Genomic DNA, 19,837 nt, shown 5'->3' on the forward strand with positions numbered 1-19,837 from the left:
AAAAAAAAAAAAAAAAAAAACATTTGTTGTGACATTCTTCATTCTTGATATTGAAATTTACAGGATCTTTTAACTTTTATTTTCTTTCAAGTGGTAGTAGGTCTTCGAAAACCTTTAAGCCAAAGAAGAACATCCCAGAGGGCACTCATCAGTATGACTTGATGAAACATGCCGCTGCCACATTAGGTTCCGGAAATCTGCGACTGGCTGTCATGCTTCCTGAAGGGGAGGATCTGAATGAATGGGTGGCTGTGAACAGTGAGTTCTCATTCTCGATCTCACATTTTCATTAGTTCTTTTATATCGGCCAAAGTTTATTTCGTATCTTCTCTCTCTAGCTGTTGATTTCTTCAATCAAATCAACATGCTTTACGGAACTATCACGGAGTTTTGCACGGAGGAAAGTTGTCCCATTATGTCGGCAGGACCAAAATACGAATATCATTGGGCTGACGGTCATACGGTAAAGAAACCCATCAAGTGCTCGGCACCGAAATACATAGATTATTTAATGACCTGGGTGCAAGATCAATTAGACGACGAGACTCTATTTCCCTCTAAAATCGGTGATTATTTTTGTTTTCTTCGTTAATCTCTAGCTATAGTATATTCCACACTTCTACATCTGAAAACTAATCTGAGTTGTTTTTTCCTCGCAGGAGTTCCTTTCCCTAAGAATTTCTTATCTATTGCAAAGACCATCTTGAAACGGTTATTTAGAGTATACGCCCATATCTATCATCAGCATTTCAGCGAGGTTGTACAGCTCGGCGAAGAAGCACATCTAAATACGTCATTCAAGCATTTTATATTTTTCGTTCAGGTATACATATATTACAAAAAAACTTAAAAGAATTGTAGAAGTATTGACAAAACATATTTTTTAATAATAATAGTCGAGTTTCTTCTTTACTGCTCGCTCTAATTAGTTCACCAATTTTATATTTACAGGAATTCAATTTGATCGAGAGAAGAGAACTGGCACCGTTGCAAGAGCTCATAGAAAAACTGACAGCGAAGGATGCGCGATGAGTTTGCCCACAGTTTACTTGTCTCTCTGAAATTTCTCCAAAGAATCTCTTCACCACGCCGTCGTCGTTAAAACTCGCACATATAACGTATTATTTAATTGTTTTACTAACTCTACGATCTGTTTTTGTCTCGAATTTGGAATCGACGGTAGACCGTCGTCATTTCAAAAACGAACGAGTGATAACGCGAACGATCGCCTGGCTATAGGCAGTCGCTCTGAAACTTTATTCTTCTAACGGCACATGAATTTATTCTGTACAGTTGGACCTTATTGTTAAAAGACGGTCAGTAGAGTTGTTTTTTTATTTTTTGTTTTGTTTTTTTATTTCTTTATTTTTTTTTTATTTTTATTTTTATTAAGTATACCTTTTCCAGCTGCGCTGTTATAATTGCGCAGTCAAAGATGAGCTGTATACATATGACAGCGGTCACGCGCGCAAGGAAACTAGTGTTGGTACTAAAACTGCGTTTGGTTTTTATTGACAATATTACGCCAAAGTGACGTCATAACGGTGTACTGTCATAGCTGTTTTGAAATTACTTTAATGCAGTGTAAATATAGCTTTCATTTATGACATCATTGATGGAACTTATTGATGGATGCTGTCGCAGCGTGCTAAAACAAAACAAAAGTTTTCATTGCTGCCGAACACAGTCTACGTTAAAAAAAAAAAGACCTTACATCGGACCGTTATTTAACGAGGTTCTACTGTACACTCATAGGTAACGACGGTAATTTTAAGACAAAGTGTACTACTACACTGTGACAGTCTACTTTCTTCGAGCAGTCCGTAACATGTTTTGTTACCGATTATAACTGGTGAACTCTATATTATAGTTCGTTTGAAATTGCAAACCGATTACGTCAATAAAAAAAAATGTAGAAAACGGCCAGAGAAAAAATGAGACAGAAAAAAACTGCCATTCTTGCCTTTCTAATTGTACTATTTATATAAAAAACATATTGAAACATGATATTGTTCTTGAATTCTGAGAAAGTAAACTGAAATGATCACGAAATTCGTCGTTATGAAAATAACAACTATTCCGAAGAAATTAATTAAATTCTATATTCGGGAATATATTAGAAGTTTTTACATTTCATGTTTTGAAAAAATTTGCCTTTGCAGTAGAAAAAAATCGAAATTTATTCCTCCATCAAGTTTCTTGATTAGTAAAGCTAAATGTTTGTAGAAAAACAACATAGAACACTTTTCCGATCAAAGTTTACGAGACGGGGAAAAAAAACGGACGCTACTCTTTTTACCCAATTCTGATTGATTTCGAAACAGGAGTAGTGAACATTCCAGTATAGTAGAGTTCGCTGCTTTTTTTTTGCAATTTCGTGTGGCCGTTTTCTTAATATTTATATAATATAGGGTTCATCAACTGCATCTTATCAATCGAATCGCTTTTAAGTGTGAAATATCGGTGCGTTTCGAAAAACACTCAATAGATGCATTCTTTTTTTTCTCAACTAGTAATGTTCGCGAATTTCGCATTCTTGTTGTTGTTATTACTTTCGATTATTTTTGGATGTAAAATTACTGTCATTTATATGTAATATGATTTATAGAGATTATCGATACGATTATATACGATTGTTTTCGTACATCTGTATACGAATTCAACGATAAGTCGTAAACTTTGTAGGGATTTTGTATGGTTAGTAGTTATAAAAAAAAAAAAGAAAATGATTCACTTCGCATTAGCATCTCGAATAATGTTTTTTTTTTTTTTTTTTATTGAGAATTTGCACATACATTGTTGGTAATACATATTATATATATATATATATATATATATAAATCCATTAAAAGAAAGAAAATTTAACGCGCAAAGCTATTGCATTATTACACTAGGTAAAACACTATGTTAAGATATCTTCTTAAGCGCTTATAGACTTAAAAGTAAGATTTTTGTACACGCGCGCGTTTTGTTCCCGTAGTGAGTGATATTTCCCGCTTTAGAGCCCGCTTTACACGTACCGATAGTACTCAGATCTTGCGTCGTCTTTATCTGCAATAAATGCCCGCATATTTCTCGTCAATTTCATTTATATACTTTTGGGCAATGAACGCGTGTTACTACTCTTTCGTAAATGCTATTGCGATTATAGCATATACTTTAGAATTCTTTTATATTTATCTTTGTTTTTTTTTTTTTTTTTTTTTTTTTTTTTTTTTTATTGTATTAATCAATGAACGGAGTCCACATAATTGCCACGTCCGACTTCTATACGTATATTTTTATAATAGGTAAACAAAAAAACATTTTTGATTTAATTCGGTTTAATTATTGTACACGCGTAATTTAGCACAAAACTTCTGTCTAAATAATTTGTCAATGATTATTACCGTCGTACTAAGCGACTCAGACTCTTTATAAACGACTCTTTTTTTTTTTTCAAAAATTGTATATTATGATAATGATAAGTCCACTTAGAGGCTTTAAAGTGCTGAAAAAAAAAAAAAAAAAAAAAAAACAAGTTTTCAACGGGAAAAAATTATTTTTTTCATTGCGGTAGACGTTAAGAATTCGATATCGCGTAAATTATATATGTATATATATATACATATACATATATATATATATACATACACACACATATATTGACGTATTTTATTATGACACAAACTAGTGATAACTGGCAGCGATGTAAGGTGATAATGATGATTGCTATCGTTAAGTACCAGAAAAAAACTAGAAACGACGCATGTACACGTTGGACGTAGACATAAATAATAATATTAATAATAATAAAATATTACAATAATGTATGTATTCGGTACTTAAGAAAGAGTAACAAGGAGCGGAAAGCGTGAGAAACTTTCGCACTTGTATGTGTTCTTTGGAAATAGTACGACAGTGTTTGTTTGAGAATCGACGGACGATGGTCGCCTAAACTGAAGTTTACTTCTAACGTTTATGTCTACTTTTAGGTACATATAAATAAAAGGGAAGCAGCTTCTAACCTTGATTTTGACATATCAAGGTATCAAGGTCATAGACCTGAGTGACCTTCAAAAGGTTTTAAGCAATGGTCACTGTTCATTAAGAAGTTTTTAACAAAAAAAAAAGAAAATGATATATTAATACAATAAAATTTCTATATTTGAAGATGATTTTCGGGTTTGAACCGCGTTAGTGTCATTTTTATATTGACATTTTATAAAAATTTCAGTTCATCAGGATTTCAAGAGCAACCCCTGATACTGATATTGCATAAATGATGGGACCAGATGTGACATATTTTCGAATAAAACAAGATCCACCCTCCCTCTCTTGCTTACGGGGCGAAGCGAAGTCTATAATTGTTTTGTTCCACATAGATTTTCGACTTTCCGCGCAAAGCGAGGACTAACTCGCATCTTTTCCTGCTTAGGATCGAAACGAAGTGATTGTACTGTTTCACATGAATTTGCCTATCCAATTACTTTTCAATTATGTTCTATGTATTGACAGAAATTTAATTTTATTGATATATCATTTTTGATAATAACTTTTTAATGAACATCAATAACTTTTTAGCGACTATCACCTCAAAGTAATTCACCTTGAAGTAATTCACCTTGATATTATATGTCAAAGTCAAGTAATCAGAAGCTGTTTTCGTTTTATGTATATTTATCCGCCGACTTGCATCATTACTATCGTTCGTGATGTTTTTTTAGACTTATTTTAGCAACAGTCTCCTGTATTAAAAATATGTGTTCTTTTTTTCCCTTTTTCTCTTCGAGCGGCTTTCCGCGGCGCGAGTGCGCGCGTGTGCCTCAAACGCGATCGTCTGACACGGTCGTATTATGAAACGCGACGATTATCGCCGAGAAGTTGTATCTCGATATTCCATCGTAAGATTTCACAAATCGATAAAAATAATGGTAAAACTAGAACCTAAGAAATTTGTCATTCTGCGTTACGTAGAAATCTCAAAAAGAAATACAAAAATAGTTTTTTTAATTTTAGCTGTCTGTCTCTCTTGTAGAAAATTAAAAAACCATGAAGTTTTGCACACAAAGTTCTGTTAAAATTACAAAGGCGAACAGAAAAGTATAAACGTGAGAATATAAAAGTCAACATGACGTACGCGTCTAGCTAGCGTTATCTGATGTTTATTAATATCCCAGATAGTCAAATGATATCAGTATGTCAGCAGTATGCGCGCAGATTTAATCAGCACTTCGCAGCGGATTCCACTCAGCTGTGTCCCTAATATGAGTGAATTGTGTAGGCACGATATGCAAATAAAGCAACACAGCAAAAATAATGAAAATATAGAAATAAATAAAGACAATAGCACGTTATGCTTTAAATCTGCTACATTTATGTCGGCAAGTTTTGCTTAACTGATGCAACAATATTTGCATCACGGCGTAATACATTTATATTCTCTTTTTCTTCGTGCTTTTTTTGTCGACACTAATTAAAGTAACATTATGATTGCTGTCTGCATTCTACTGACATAATATGTTTACTCGTATATTGGTTATCTGGGAAATATTATTTTTTGTAATCTGATAGCGACTATCTGATCGATCAAATAACTAGTTAGTCATGAACTTTAACTTTTTAAATATAAAAAAATTCTTTTCTTTATTTATGTATTAAGCAAAAACGTGTTTGTTTGATATGGCCTTTCGCGGAAAGTTTTTTTAATGACCAATTATCCGCTCGTGTCTGATACAATGCTAGTGATATAATATAATATGTGTATAATGTGCAATGTAAATAATATTTTTTAACCAACGCGAAGCGAATAAACATTCCGCGATCGCGCGGGTAAACGTCTAAAATGTTTTATAGTCCTGAATATAATCTTGTAATCTTTTCTGAAATAAATATCGTTCCAAAATTGTATTTTCGTTTTTTTCTACTTTTTGTGTGTGCATAAAACTAAAGACAAGTATCATAAAACTACCGGATGGGATTGATGATGACATATAAAAAAAAAAGATATTCTATCATTATTAAATCAGAATGATATATCGTTATAAATAAGATAAAATCCTTTAAATGGTCGGAACCTATTATCTCGCAAAACTTAACTTTTTTTGCTATTGCTCCCCGTTCTTTGGGATGACTCATGCCCTAAAGGCAGAGTCGTGCTTTTACACAAATAATGATTTAATAAAAACTGCGTTCCAATATTCACTGGCAGTATTAGAAATTCATATATTTCACATGTGCTTTAGATTTCCAGTACTGACAGTAAATATCGGAACGCCAGTTAATATCTTAACATTCCGTAATGAAAAGTAGTCACACAACTTCATGATATAAAGATATTAAACTAAATGACCTTCTATAGATATTTCAGATTAGTGTTTTTTATAATCAGTTTGCAAGTATAAATTAATTCAAGGTCAATACAGTTGATTAATTTGTGATTTTTTTTTTTATTATGAACGGATTGTAAACATTTCGACCGGGAGATGCTACGTCAATGTTTTTTATTTATGATGTTGTAAGGTAGTTATTGCGTAGAATCGATTTTTTGCCAATTCTTTCAAATATAAATCACGTATTAAGCAAAAGGCTTTGCAACCGCTCGTGAAATTTTATTAATGACATGACGTTGATAAAATAAAGTCTGAAATATTCGTACATGTGAATCGAGAGTTCTGAGAATACTTTTCTGTAGCGTAAAATTAAACTTTTGAATAAAACTATCGCGCGATAACTACTCCAGGGTGTTAAGTTGTAAAACAATAATGAAAACACATAAATCTCAGCTACACTCAAACTGCTACTTTTCATTTTTTATAATTGACTTTTTGTACTTTAAAGTTGATTTAATTACATGAAGTTTTGCAATATTTGTAATAATAAAAAAAATTTTTAAATACACAATCAACCGTGTGTATTTAGACTATTATTCTTTTATTCGTGTATTTAAAAATTTGGAGCCATTATTATTGTGTGGCAAACAAAATCATTAAAAATTCTTTCTGATAGTTTTGAGACATCTTGTACAAAAACAACTTTCTCTTCATGACCTTCTTTTTTTTGTAGAGTACTTTACTATTATGTATTCATGAGCCACTTTCAATCGAGTGTACACAAGTTTTTTTTTTAAATATGTAAGTCTACTATTTCAAATGTTTTATATCAAAATAAAATATCTTCAATATGTCATATCATGTGTATTTTGTGTTATAAGTGAATCACTTCCCTTACAAAAAAGAACTACTGACAGTAATATATTGCGGCAGTGGTACAAAAAAATTACTGGCATTCTGTGTAATTGCCAATAATACTCTCAGTGATTCCTGTAATATCTAATAATATTCTTATGCGATTGTCAGTAATATTTATATTACTGACTTTATTTATATGTAATCGGCAGTAGTTCTTTTTCGTAAGGGTTTAATGTGTTTTTTTATAAAAATACATGATAATACTTATTCAGTAAAAATATTCTTATTATTACGTAATTGTAATAATAAAAATGTTTATACGAAGTGTAAAAAGTGACTTTCTTTGTCCTCAAACTTAGGTCATCACTCCCACTTCTTTTCGCAAACTCAGCTAGATATTCTCTTTCTTGAAATACGTATTAGTAGTAGTCATGAATAGTGAGCCGAAGAGAACAGAACAATCAAGTTCGCTCGATCAAATTGAAACTGTGTTTGTGTGTGAGAAAACTTGTTTTAAGGTATTTAAGGTAATAAGGTTTTAAGGTAAGAAACATTAATTCTTGAAACAACAGCAGAAGTACATCGTAAGATTAAATTATTTTATTTACATTGTTATTTTATCTTGAATTACTTTTTTCAATTAACTATTTCTTTTGGGTTCTTAATACGCAATCACTAATTATTGAAATGTCCAACCCCAGCAAACACAAAGTAACAGTTACGTAACATTAATGTTACTTTGTGTTTGCTGGGACTATAGTTACACACACACACACACAAATTTACTGTCAAAATCAAAATTAAAATAAATTAAATAAAAAGTCAATAAAAGTCGAACGGGTTTTTTTTGTAGACAATTTTATTCTGTAATCTTCTCATCTATCTTGATATTACTATTAGATTATACGTCAATCAATCAATTTTTGATTTTACATTGAATTACGTTTTTTGAGGTAATTTAGTTTTTTTCTTATATAAAACATTATTAGATGTGTTCATTAGACATCCACAATCTTCATGCAATATCTAATGAGATATTTGTTCTGTGTGAATTTTCGCATTATTATTTCCTGTCTAAAATTTTATTATTTTTTAGAAGTTTATTTCATTATTTTTTACCTTTACCAAATGAAGATCAAATACTTGTGAATGAAAATTAATTGTAAAGTATATCGAGGCAATTGATCGAGTGATTATCGGTTAACAACTTCGTTTTATTTTATCGCATATGCGATGATATATTATCACTTTTTTATACACTAAACCTAACAAAATTGCAACTTTTACACCTCTCAAAAAATAGAGCGGTGAATAACTTAACACGTTCGTCGCCGCGTCACCTATATCTGGGTGACTTCTTGTTCAAGTAAATAGGATTTTCAGTGGGCCCGGCGAGAAACTCAGCCGAATCACGCTGGGCGACGAACGTGTTAACGCGTGTGTTCTAAGGAACACACTGAAGTCAACATAAAACCAAAATAACTTTTTTGATTTTATTTCAAATTGATTACGTGTTTCTCGTGTAATAAAAAATTGATTCTAGTATCCCAGCAAACACAAAGTAACAGTAACGTAACATTAATGTTATAATTTCCCACTCAACGATGTAACTGTAATGTAACATGCCTTGTACGTAGCAGTTACATATTGTTGAGTGAGAAATTATAACATTAATGTTACGTAACTTAATGTTACTTTGTGTTTGCTGGGATACTCAGTGACAGAAAGATAACTTTGCGCTGGCCCTGAAAATTTTGTTTGTGCATAAAAGGGTTTTGTTTGAAGTGTTAAAATCTTGTCACAATTATTATTTGCAAATGTTTTTATGTCACTTTGACACAACAATAGTAACTTTTACTTATTATCTCAGAATGATGTCATTTTGAATGTAATGTGTTTTTTTGGAACAGCTGTGCAGATCAGTAATTATGCGTGCGTCAGAGCGATCAATTTCACTTCATAACGAGTGTTATTCATTGCTCAACAAAAATCAAAACTAGTTAGATCAGTCTCTTAGAAATCGAACAAACGTGTGACAAAAAATATGTAACATAAAGATACACGTTCTCTCGAAAATTTTATTATTTTTCTTAAATGTACAATGTACTTGCTAAATAAGTGCGCTATTATTTGTAATCACGTTTTTTGATCTCGAATGCTTGATGAAAGTCAAGCTTGTAATGACAGAGGTGATTAGAATTCTTATTCAAAGTTTGTAGAAGATGATATATGTAGAATTCAGAGAGTAAGACGTCTCAGAATTCTTTGTTTGCGTTTCATTTGGAAGCCACGTGTGTGCATACAAACCTTGAGGAAGTGTCCACATAAATTTCCATAAAAAATACTTGACAACATCCATCTATTATAAAATCAGTTGTGAAATGAACGACGAAGAACGAAAGTATTGCATGCGACGACGGTACTTTTATTTGTACTTCACGTTAACATCAAAATTTACCATCGTATTTTATCGCGTTTCTTTTCCTTATTTGACTATGTATATTATATTGCAGTTGTTCTATATACAGAGTGTCTAACAACGAATAAATAAGTGTTTAGGCAGATTGGGTCAATTTCTGAACAACAGAAAAGTTACTTACCATTTTGCAATAATTATTGAGATATGAATTAATTAATGTGTGCCAATAATATGACGTGACGGCAAGACAACTTATAAAGCTTTCATTATCGCTGGCAAACGTGCTTTAAATTTATATTTTCTTTGACTCGGTAAGCAATAAAATATTAGTTTTTATAATATATATAATATATATAAAACAACAATGAAGTAATAATAAATTTCTAAATTTTCATCTAAAAGATTCAAATCTTTCACATCTTATACTAACGTGAGAAATAACGCCGCAAGTCCGAAGAAAAGAAAAAGAGCAAAGACGTAATAACACGTATATACGATAAAATTATACAATACTCTTTTACCATGGTAAGGACTAAATATTTATTATTCTAGTTCTAATTAAGATTTTTTTATAATAATATGCGAAAAATTACCTGACACCGATGCTTGTTTTTTTATTTTTATAGACAATAATATTATTAATATTAATAAAGATCTTGTTCTTTCTTCTTCGATGTTTATTTGCTCCATTTGTCAAATTACGCCATTTAAGAAAGAAACGGCAATGTCCGTCAATCAATAATAAAATTCTGTTGCAATCGGCAACAGAAATTGCTCGAAGAATTCGCAGAAAAGAAGTAAGTCTATTATCTACTCGATAATATGCTGTTCAATCGAGAAATCCGTTAATAAAGTAACCATTGAAAGTTAAAATTTGATACATATTTTGATAATTTTAAATAGAGACATTGTATGAAAAAAAAAACCAATATCTTGTCACACAGAGAGTAAAAATAAAATGCGATTGTATTATTTTTGAAAGATTAGTTGCAAACAAGTGATCACTGCGTACGTGGAACGGTGCAAAGAGGTGAATCCATTGCTCAATGCGATCGTCGAGGATCGATTCGAGAATGCTGTTCAAGAGGCGTGTGAAGTCGACGATTTTTTACATTCAACTACAATGACCGAGTCGGAAATTGCGAGTCAAAAACCGCTGCTGGGATTACCTATTACGATCAAAGAAAGTATTGCCGTTCAAGGTAAGTTGCTCTCTTGCATGTAATCTAAAATTGATTATTATTCGATTGTATTTGACACTTTTTCTGAAAATACTCAACAAAAATCCGAAAGACATAATATATCTGAAAGATAGCCAAAATAATTTAGATAATTTCTCTTTGGATCTTTTAAGATATCTTTTGGATTTTTGTGCTGTCTGGTTAAGCACCAATCTTTGTAATGTAAAATTATTATTGCATAGAAAATATTACTTTGATCAATAGTTGAACATATTATTTACTTATTACTAGTACTATTTATATATTTAGTCGTTCAATAATTACTATTTAATTTTTATTTAAGCGCGACTGTAGTTTTCTATATAAACGCGTGTAGAATAAAGACTCACAATCTTGCTAGAGATAACAACTTTAATTTTATTGTGTGCTTTAAACATCTTTTCAGGCATCTTTTTTTAAAAATATGAAATTAAAGATAGAAATATACATTAAGTCTAATAATTTAATTTAACTTCTAATAATTTAGAAAATGATATATCCATACTTTGCTGACCACAAATTCGTAAGTTAGCACGATACATAATAAAAATGTAAACTTAATTAGGGATGAGTCATACTGTGGGGGTAAAAGACGATCCTTCGAAGGCAACTCACGACGCCGATGTTGTGACGAAAATTCGCAATGCGGGTGGAATTATTTTACTTGTCAGTAATACGCCGGAGTTGTGTCTTTTCTGGCATACATACAATAATGTGACCGGCAGCACCAAGAATCCTTACGACATACGGAAAACACCCGGCGGTTCTTCCGGTGGCGAGGTTTGTACGTCGTTTTTTTGTTTTTCAGAAAAACAAATGAGAGTTTTCCATAATAAAAATATACGTAAAATAGAAAGAAAAATTTAAATTTTTGTTACGTAAATATGAAGTTAATTTACATAGTATAAAAAAAACTATCTGTGTAATCAGGCTGCCCTTCTTGCCGCTGGCGCCTCTCTCTTGGGCATGGGTTCAGACGCCGGAGGATCAATCAGACTGCCAGCGATGTTCTGCGGCGTTTTCAGTCATAAACCTACACCCAGTAAGTTTCACATCCAACAAATAATCTAAAAGAAAGATATTACAATATCTAAAATTTCGCAATACATGCGCACGTGCGCACTTGTCTCTCGCGCATTTTTTCAAAATTAATATTGCAATAAGTACAAGATGAAAAAAATGTTGTTTTCTTAGACTGGGTTTCAGTAGAGGGTCATAAACCTGGCGCACTCGACAAGGATTGGCCCTTGTATTTTGCAGTAGGTCCTTTGGTCAGGTATGCCACTGATTTGCCTCTTCTGTTGACAGTGGTGTCACAATCTGATAACGCTAAAATTGGCTTTAATAAGAAGGTCAGAATCTTCATAATTTATTTAGTTATATTTTAACTGAACGGCTTTTGAACTTTCATTCCATTTGTATGATCACATGTATCTGCGGTTCCCGATCTATAGTATACTAAAACAAGCAGGCAGAAGTACGACTTTTCACGCGCGTATATAACAGTAAAAAAATACTAATATAAATAACACGTTTCGATTCTTTGTAAAATACTACAATACATAATTTATGTATAACAAAGAAAACCATGTACTATGTTAATACACACACACACACACACACACTAAATATATATATGATCACCTTATAGGTGCATCTGAAAGAAGTGAAGTTCTTTTACATGAACGATTGCAATTCGAAGGTAATAAACTCATTGAACAGCGATATGAAAAACGCAATGCAAAACCTCATCAGACACATAGAAACGACATTTGATCTTAAAGTGCAAAAGGTATGTAAAATAACAAAGCATTTGTTGTAACAAAATAAATTGCTTTTAATTGAAGAAACAGCTCAAAGTTGTCACACTAGAAAGTAATAAATAATACAAGATATACTCACAGTTATTACATATAAGTTATACACAATAACCAGATATATGTAAATATATAATACGTTTATTTTATTTTTATTATCTGTATGTATGTATACAGGCAAATTTAAATATGAAGTCGGTGTTTGAAATAAGTCTAATCAACCTTATTTCCATTAAAAATGTATACTCTATGTTTGATCGTTTTGATGATCCCAAGGTATATATATATATATAATGTAAATAATAAGTTTTATTGTCATTTAAGTTATGGAGAAAAAGAACTTACGTGTAATATTTTACACAGAAAACAAAGAGCGTATGGAAAGAAGTATTGAAGTTTCTCTTTGGTATGTCACCACACAGTAGTCCCGCTATAATGTTTGGGATAATGCGAAAGCTTTTTGCCCTCATTCCACAGTCGTTTTATAATAAAATGATAGAACAAAAAATGCAATTAAAAAGAGAATTTGAGGTAAACTTCTGTTGACATTCATAAACTTTTTGGAGTAACTGTATATACAATGTGTATATAATGTATATATAGAACTGTATATATAGAACTATATAATGTTTTTTATTATATTTTAAAATATACTATTTGTAAAAACTTGATTAGGAGATATTAGGTAATAACGGCGTCTTAATCTTTCCAACTTATTTGTCGTCGGCGCCTTATCCTAGAGAAGTGTTGTATAATATCCCAAATTTTACCTTGACGGCTATTTACAACATGCTCGGACTACCGGTAACGCAATGTCCACTTGGGTTTGATAACAGACAAATGCCGATTGGAATTCAGGTAAAGAAACATTATATTTTTCCGTTCAACATAATACGTGGAAAACATATAAGGAACTTTAATTTTATTATTTCTGTTTCTTTTTTTTTTTATCTTATTTGTCAATTTTTGTATCTTTAGTCTAATCAGTTTACATTGGTTTGTAACGTCTGTTTAATATTTACGTTGGAATCATTGTTAATATGTTTTTTATTCAAAAAAAAAAAAAAAAAAAAACAAGTTCATCCATTTGGAGCTTTGCTCATTTTTTAATATCGTGTTTCTTTCCTTCTGACAGATTGTCGCAAATCCAGGTTGTGATCATTTGACAATTGCTGTTGCGCAAGAGATCGAGAGAGTATTCGGTGGTTGGTCTTATCCGTCAACATATAATGAAAATCTTGTAGGATCCGTGTTAGACTTATACGATCGAGACACATTTTAATTTAGATATTCGTAATTCATAGTAATTATTATTAGTAATTATTTCTTTTGATTAAACATGAAACTTGTCGCCGCGCGACTAGCAATCGTGAACGCGCGAATTGCTGAGCTATTTTTTTACTCTCATGTTTATTCGCAGATACTTATAAATCAATAACTTATTTTAATTATTACAATAACTTATTAAACTTATGAATCAATAACTTATTAATTATTACAAAACTTTTAAAGCGAAGATTTTTCAACTCAAAATGACGCTTTATCTAATCACGAGAAATGATATAGACACATTGTAAAAATTATCGATAATCGGAACAATGATCGAAAAGCGGTGTTTGTTGCAGTAAAGCTACGCATTGTTTCTAACAAATTTGTAAAACTAAATGCTTTATTTTGACTAAACGTGTTTATTTATTTCTAACAAGCTACATAAGTGTAACGTAAACTATATGGTTTTAAACGTGTAACTAATGACACATTTATCATCTAAAGTGAGATGATAATATATCCTCGACGTTATATTTGTAAACAACAAAAGATTTCAGACGCGCTGGCGAGGCTGCGTTTGAATAGCTCGTTTTTGTATGTGTGAAGATAACAGTCTATCTTCATTGCTCTTTAATAAATGTGTGCAAAGATAGAGTAACGCTTTTAGCACAAAACCAAACTGTACGAACACACTCTGAATCACTAGTTATAGAGAATTTCTGAAGTCCCAAAATTTCCTATTCGATAGTGAAGAGATGTGACCTACTACATTTAAAGGAATTTTTTCATGTGACCAAGTTAAAAGTTTAGGCTTATTTTTTTAGAAATTTTTTTATGAAGAATAAAAAACGCAATCTTTTTAATCTTTTTATATATGTAATAAACACTAGAAGATTCAAATAATAACATATAAAAAGATTAAAAAGATTGCGTTTTATATTTTTTATTTAAAAATTCCTAAAAAAATGCTTAAGGTTTTGGATGTGTTACATGAGAAAACCCCCTTAAAACTCATAAAATTTCCATATGTTCTAACCAGTGTTCACAGTTTTGGCTTCCTTACAGCATGCTGAAGCGGTGGAAGGGATGCGCACAACAGCAGCGAATTCTACCTGCATAAACTCGCTGCTGTTGTGCGCATCTCTTCCACCGCTTCAGCATGCTGTAAGGAAGCTAAAACTGTGAACACTGGTTCTCTAACTTTTGTTACACCTATAACCTTCTATAATCTTCTATAACCTTCCATGCAGCTATTACTAGTTAGTTCATCGCTTATCAATTTATTGTAACAAGAAGAAAACAAGTATATTTATCGCAATTCTTTCCTGAGAGAATATTTATCTTCTGAGTAACATAATATACGTGTGTACATGAACAAAAATGGATTTTTATTGGAAGCTTGGGAGTTACAATAACTTTTTCTATTCAACTCTGTGCCACGTCTGCAAGCAAGCCGGTGGTAACATCGTTTTGACCCAGTGTGTGGGATGCAACATGATCACCTATTGCAGTGAAGAACATCAGAAACTACATTGGCCTTATCATAAAGAGTTATGCACAATTATACAGTATGTGCGTAAAACTCCATCATTCTCTGCAGCTTCATCAGCATATCAAGACAGTTCAAGGATGATGAAACTTCTAAAAGATAGAGTGAGACTTGGAATGACACGGGAGTTGCTGCTATACGAAGTGCACATGTTCCAATATCCAATGATCTGTTTGATGTGCCGTACAAAAAGTGACGAATTGGAACAATGTTCGCACTGCATGGCTGTGTGGTTGTGCGCACAGCACAAAAACATGCACGACGATGATAATTGCTATCGTTTGAAACAATGTTTAAAGTCAGACGTAACGCATATGCAAAAGTGCCAGTCCGTGGATTTTCTTAGTCCTTATTGTTCCGTTTCTTCCTATGAGGAGAAATTTTCTGACATAAAAATGTTCATCAATATTTACGGTAACGTAAAAGGGTTTCAAATAGATGTGTCGCCTGATTTAGTAGAAATCGAACAATCCATATATGTAACACGACCGTTGACATTGTTGTACGGAATGCGCTTGTTAAATTGTATATCAGATTATGAAAACTGTAAAAAAACTTCATTAATCATTCATATTATAGCAACACACTTGGACGAACTAGAAACTTTGCCAGGATGGGAAATTTTATTACACATCCTTTCTAACTTAAAGTTTCTAAAAGTTGTCGTGATAGGACCATTAGGATCAGTAACAACGTGTCAAAATGTTCGAATTAAGTGTGATTTTTGTAAACAGAATAATAAACTAATTCTAACAATGTGTCAGAATATGTCGTACGACGAATATATAAAAATATCTAAGGAAAAACCAGATTTTATTATGCGATTTAATAATTATAATTCTCTTAGTAATGTATATAAAAATATGTGGACATCGTCTCTTGAAGTAATAGCTACATTAAAGTGTCCCTTACTCGTGTGTTATTCAAAAAGAAAGTATAGTATGGAAAATACTGTAATAAATAATACGTTTGGCGCGCGCGCAACGATAGAATATCAATGTTACACCAATCCGTTTGCTAGTTTAAAACCATACAAAGGTTGTGATGATGATGATTCGGACTACTCACTATATTATGACAACAGCTATATAAATGTTTACAAGAGTTTGTGTTCATAAAAAAAACATTTTTGTACATTTTATTTTTTATTTCTTGTAAAAAATATTTTCTATTTCCAAAAAAGGTGCCTTTACAAGATTGTATGCTATTTTTGTATTGAGATACACAAATATTATATATTATAAAATATAATTTATAATATAAATTAGTTATACTATATATTATTTTTCTCTTTCGTCCGTAATCGAGAGGATGTGCCGTGACACCTCATTTTTCGAATACTTCTTCTTCTTTGCTGTAATGGCTCTTGCCCCGGTAAGGAAGGAGCATACGCCAGTCTTCGATTGGTGGAACTTAACTTGACAGAGCTGTACTGAACTGTGCTGCGCTGAATGTACTGGATTTCAGATGGAAAAGAAGAAGGAGGGGGAAGGGTAAGGGGAAGGATATACAAGTGGGAGAGGAAACGGAGCAGAAGTTGGTGCATTTTTCGAATAAGTACATTTTTCATAGAGATGCTCTCATGGGAACTTAATCAGATGCTTTCAATGTTGTTTCGCCCGATATCCTGATGTCATTGACCACCATCTAATGGTTTTTTCATCTTTAGGGACTTTTTCTTCTTCCAAAAAATCATCTAGACTGAGCCACATCTGAGCATCAAACTCTTACCAAGAAATCGACAATCTCGATTTTTTTTTTTTTTTTTTGGTTTTGGTTTTGATGCGTTTGTGGCTCTTGGATCGAAATCGGTTAGTCCATACGCCATAAATGTAGATATAAAAGAATGTTATAGCAAAAATTATATGCTAAGGAACCTAAGAATTATGGATGCTTTCCAACTACGTGCACAAAATCGCTTTTCATTATTTACTCTCTCGATCTTACCGATTCGATTCGACTCGTGCCTTTTTTAATATAGGATCAATCAGCATTAAATGCAGATCAATCGAGATAAAATCGATGCATATCGTCGAGAATCACAATCACGTGACCAATTTACACGAGGAATCATCTCGTAAAACCTAACCTAACCTGAAATCAGTTCGGAGCGGGAGAGAGAATGATCGCTTATTTATTAAAAAGACTAAAATAAATATAAGACAAGTGTTCAAATAAAGTTTATAGAAATTAACCATTAGTTTGAACACATACATCGTAACAATTTGCTAAAAACAAGATGTGCTCGTTAAATGATTACAGATGTGATGATGAAATATCAGTTAATGATAAAAACACATTGACGTAAGTATAATTACAAGGAAATAAATTCGTGTATAAGTATGTTATTGAGATTATATATATGTTATTTATTTGTAGCAAAGAGACGACTCTGTGCAGAAAATGTAGATGTGAAAATGCTGATGTTTTATTAATTGGCCAAAGTGGTTATTGTAAAAAATGTTTTCTAATTGCTGCAAATCATAAGTTCAGAGCCAATCTTGGCAAATCCAAGCTTATTCGACGTGACGATTCTATGCTGGTCGATTTTTCTGGCGAATTGAATTCTTCCGTTCTTTTACATCTTATCAAAGCTGGCATGAGCGAATCAGCTCATAAGAAACTCATGTTTAAAACAACAATTTTATATATAGACGGTAAGTGTCTTTTATAAGTGTTTTTCATACATCAATTATTTTATATCACAACAAATATTAAGATTGTAAAATGTTTTAAAAGACAGTGGTATAGTGGAAAACACAAATGAAGAAAAAGACACTGAGAGACAGAAAGTTGCTAAGGAAGTGAATAATTCTGGATTTGATGGTTACATTGTATCACTGAGTCAAGTTTTAAACAAAAATGACAACTTGGATATAAAACGGATAGATAATCGAGAAATAAACAATGAAAATGATGATCAGTTTCGCTCAATATTGGCCAATTTATCGGATAACACTTCCAGGATAGATTTGCTCAATTATTTACGTCGGAGATTGCTTTTGTTAGCCGCTCGAAGACTCAATTGTAACAAAATACTTGTAGCAGATTCCTCTACAGACATTGCCGCCAAAGTGATCGGAGATGTATGTTTAGGACGAGGTGCACAACTTTCCACCTTATCACAATTCTGCGATGCTCGATACGCCGATATCAAGATACTCAAACCGATGAGAGATTTTACACAGCAGGAATTGGTGCACTATGCAAAATATCATGAGGTAAATTGTGTTAAAATCCGGAAATCCGATGTGACAGCACCTGCGACTTCCATACAAACGTTAGCGCACAATTTCACAATGAACTTGGAATCTCAATTCTCCAGCACGGTGTCTACTGTGTTTCGTACAGCTGAGAAATTAAGCGCAAGAAATCTCGAAAGACAAGACGAAGAAGATTATTGCGTACTGTGCGACGGAGTATTGGACTCTACGTCTGCTAACGACCGAGTATCCGCTGTGAGAGCGATCGAAGTTTCCAGATTGGTATCTACCAAGTGCGTTAACACGCAGACTTTTGATAATAAGAAAAATGGAGAAATAAACTGCGCAATATCGAGACTAAGTAACGTGGCGCGGTGCAATGACGATAATGAGTGTGGGTGTAAAGATAATAAAAGAGGACAAATAACTGCTGAAAACGTTTGGGATTGTCTCTGTTATAGCTGTAAATTAATTTTCCGACGGTCCGATATTTTACACACTTTACCAGCGCCGTTGTTGACAGCCGCCCAACGAAAATTGTCCTTAAAAAAGATGAGAGAAGAAATCAACGATTTTTTATTATGAGGAAAGTTAAAATCTTAGGAACAGTATGTTATATAATTTTTGTAATTAAAAATTCCAAAAAACCTAATTCATATTTCTTATTGTAAATTGTGTATATAAAATTTGAATATATAACACTTTGAGGATATACTTCATATGAATCACAATTATTGTGTTTATTGATTATTTATTAGATCTATTTAATTAGTCAAAATTAATTAATTTTCAATGTTCCGTCGATGATTGTTATGATGATAGACCAGTAATTTTGAGTTTCCCTCTCAATGGAGTCGTTCAATAGGTTAGTAATAGTAATATGGTTGCCTCTAGTGGCGATTACGTAAAAGTGCAAAGAGATCGTCCCGTTTTTGTTCTGCTTTCGCGCATTAACTTTATTGAATAGAAAACTGAAGTAATTAGAAAATTACTTACAAAGTTGAGTAGATTTTTGGTACGTGTATCACACTTATTTCTTTGTTTTTTTTTTACGTACGGTTGTACGTATATAAAGTTTTTCAAGTTTAATGAGGTTATTTTTTCTGGCAATAATAATAACTGATTCGAGATTACATCTATATTTGTGCACACAATGTACATACCTTATTTTTAATGTCATTACGGTATATT

At 32.1% G+C, this 19,837-nt stretch overlaps 3 protein-coding genes across 12 annotated transcripts in view; all 3 read left to right on the top strand.

Moving 5' to 3' along the window:
* The window catches only part of LOC109857754 (MOB kinase activator-like 1), a 6,534-nt gene extending 1,542 nt beyond the window's left edge, over positions 1 to 4,992 (top strand). For all 3 annotated transcript variants that reach the window (XM_020434402.1, XM_020434399.1, XM_020434401.1), the window contains exons 2-5: positions 92 to 258; positions 339 to 566; positions 660 to 823; positions 952 to 4,992. In XM_020434402.1, coding sequence (XP_020289991.1) covers positions 92 to 258; positions 339 to 566; positions 660 to 823; positions 952 to 1,032 — 640 coding nt within the window. In that variant the 3' untranslated portion in view covers positions 1,033 to 4,992. The remainder of the gene's footprint in view (positions 1 to 91; positions 259 to 338; positions 567 to 659; positions 824 to 951) is intronic.
* Positions 4,993 to 7,611: 2,619 nt separating this feature from the next.
* LOC109857762 (fatty-acid amide hydrolase 2-A) lies at positions 7,612 to 14,593 on the top strand. 8 transcript variants are annotated; one of them, XM_020434415.1, is made up of 14 exons: positions 7,612 to 7,696; positions 9,457 to 9,588; positions 9,683 to 9,899; positions 9,991 to 10,113; positions 10,215 to 10,385; positions 10,571 to 10,790; positions 11,374 to 11,588; positions 11,739 to 11,850; positions 12,003 to 12,160; positions 12,460 to 12,600; positions 12,803 to 12,901; positions 12,989 to 13,156; positions 13,301 to 13,483; positions 13,761 to 14,593. In XM_020434415.1, the coding sequence occupies exons 4-14, from the start codon at positions 10,111 to 10,113 to the stop codon at positions 13,905 to 13,907; spliced, it is 1,617 nt and encodes a 538-aa protein (XP_020290004.1). In that variant the 5' UTR covers positions 7,612 to 7,696; positions 9,457 to 9,588; positions 9,683 to 9,899; positions 9,991 to 10,110; the 3' UTR covers positions 13,908 to 14,593. The 8 variants fall into 8 exon arrangements, with proteins under 8 accessions (XP_020290004.1, XP_020290003.1, XP_020290000.1 ...); XM_020434414.1 differs by having other exon boundaries at positions 7,613 to 7,696; positions 9,382 to 9,588; XM_020434411.1 differs by having other exon boundaries at positions 7,619 to 7,712; positions 9,382 to 9,588.
* Positions 14,594 to 17,386: 2,793 nt separating this feature from the next.
* Positions 17,387 to 19,661, top strand: LOC109857761 (cytoplasmic tRNA 2-thiolation protein 2). Its single transcript, XM_020434410.1, has 3 exons — positions 17,387 to 17,747; positions 17,823 to 18,100; positions 18,183 to 19,661. Exons 1-3 carry the CDS (start codon positions 17,683 to 17,685, stop codon positions 19,229 to 19,231), a joined length of 1,392 nt encoding a protein of 463 aa, XP_020289999.1. The 5' UTR covers positions 17,387 to 17,682; the 3' UTR covers positions 19,232 to 19,661.
* Positions 19,662 to 19,837: the final 176 nt, after the last annotated feature.

Source organism: Pseudomyrmex gracilis, unplaced genomic scaffold (assembly GCF_002006095.1).
Source record: "Pseudomyrmex gracilis isolate BER0280 unplaced genomic scaffold, ASM200609v1 scaffold_170, whole genome shotgun sequence".
In the NCBI taxonomy this organism is placed as follows: domain Eukaryota; kingdom Metazoa; phylum Arthropoda; class Insecta; order Hymenoptera; family Formicidae; genus Pseudomyrmex; species Pseudomyrmex gracilis.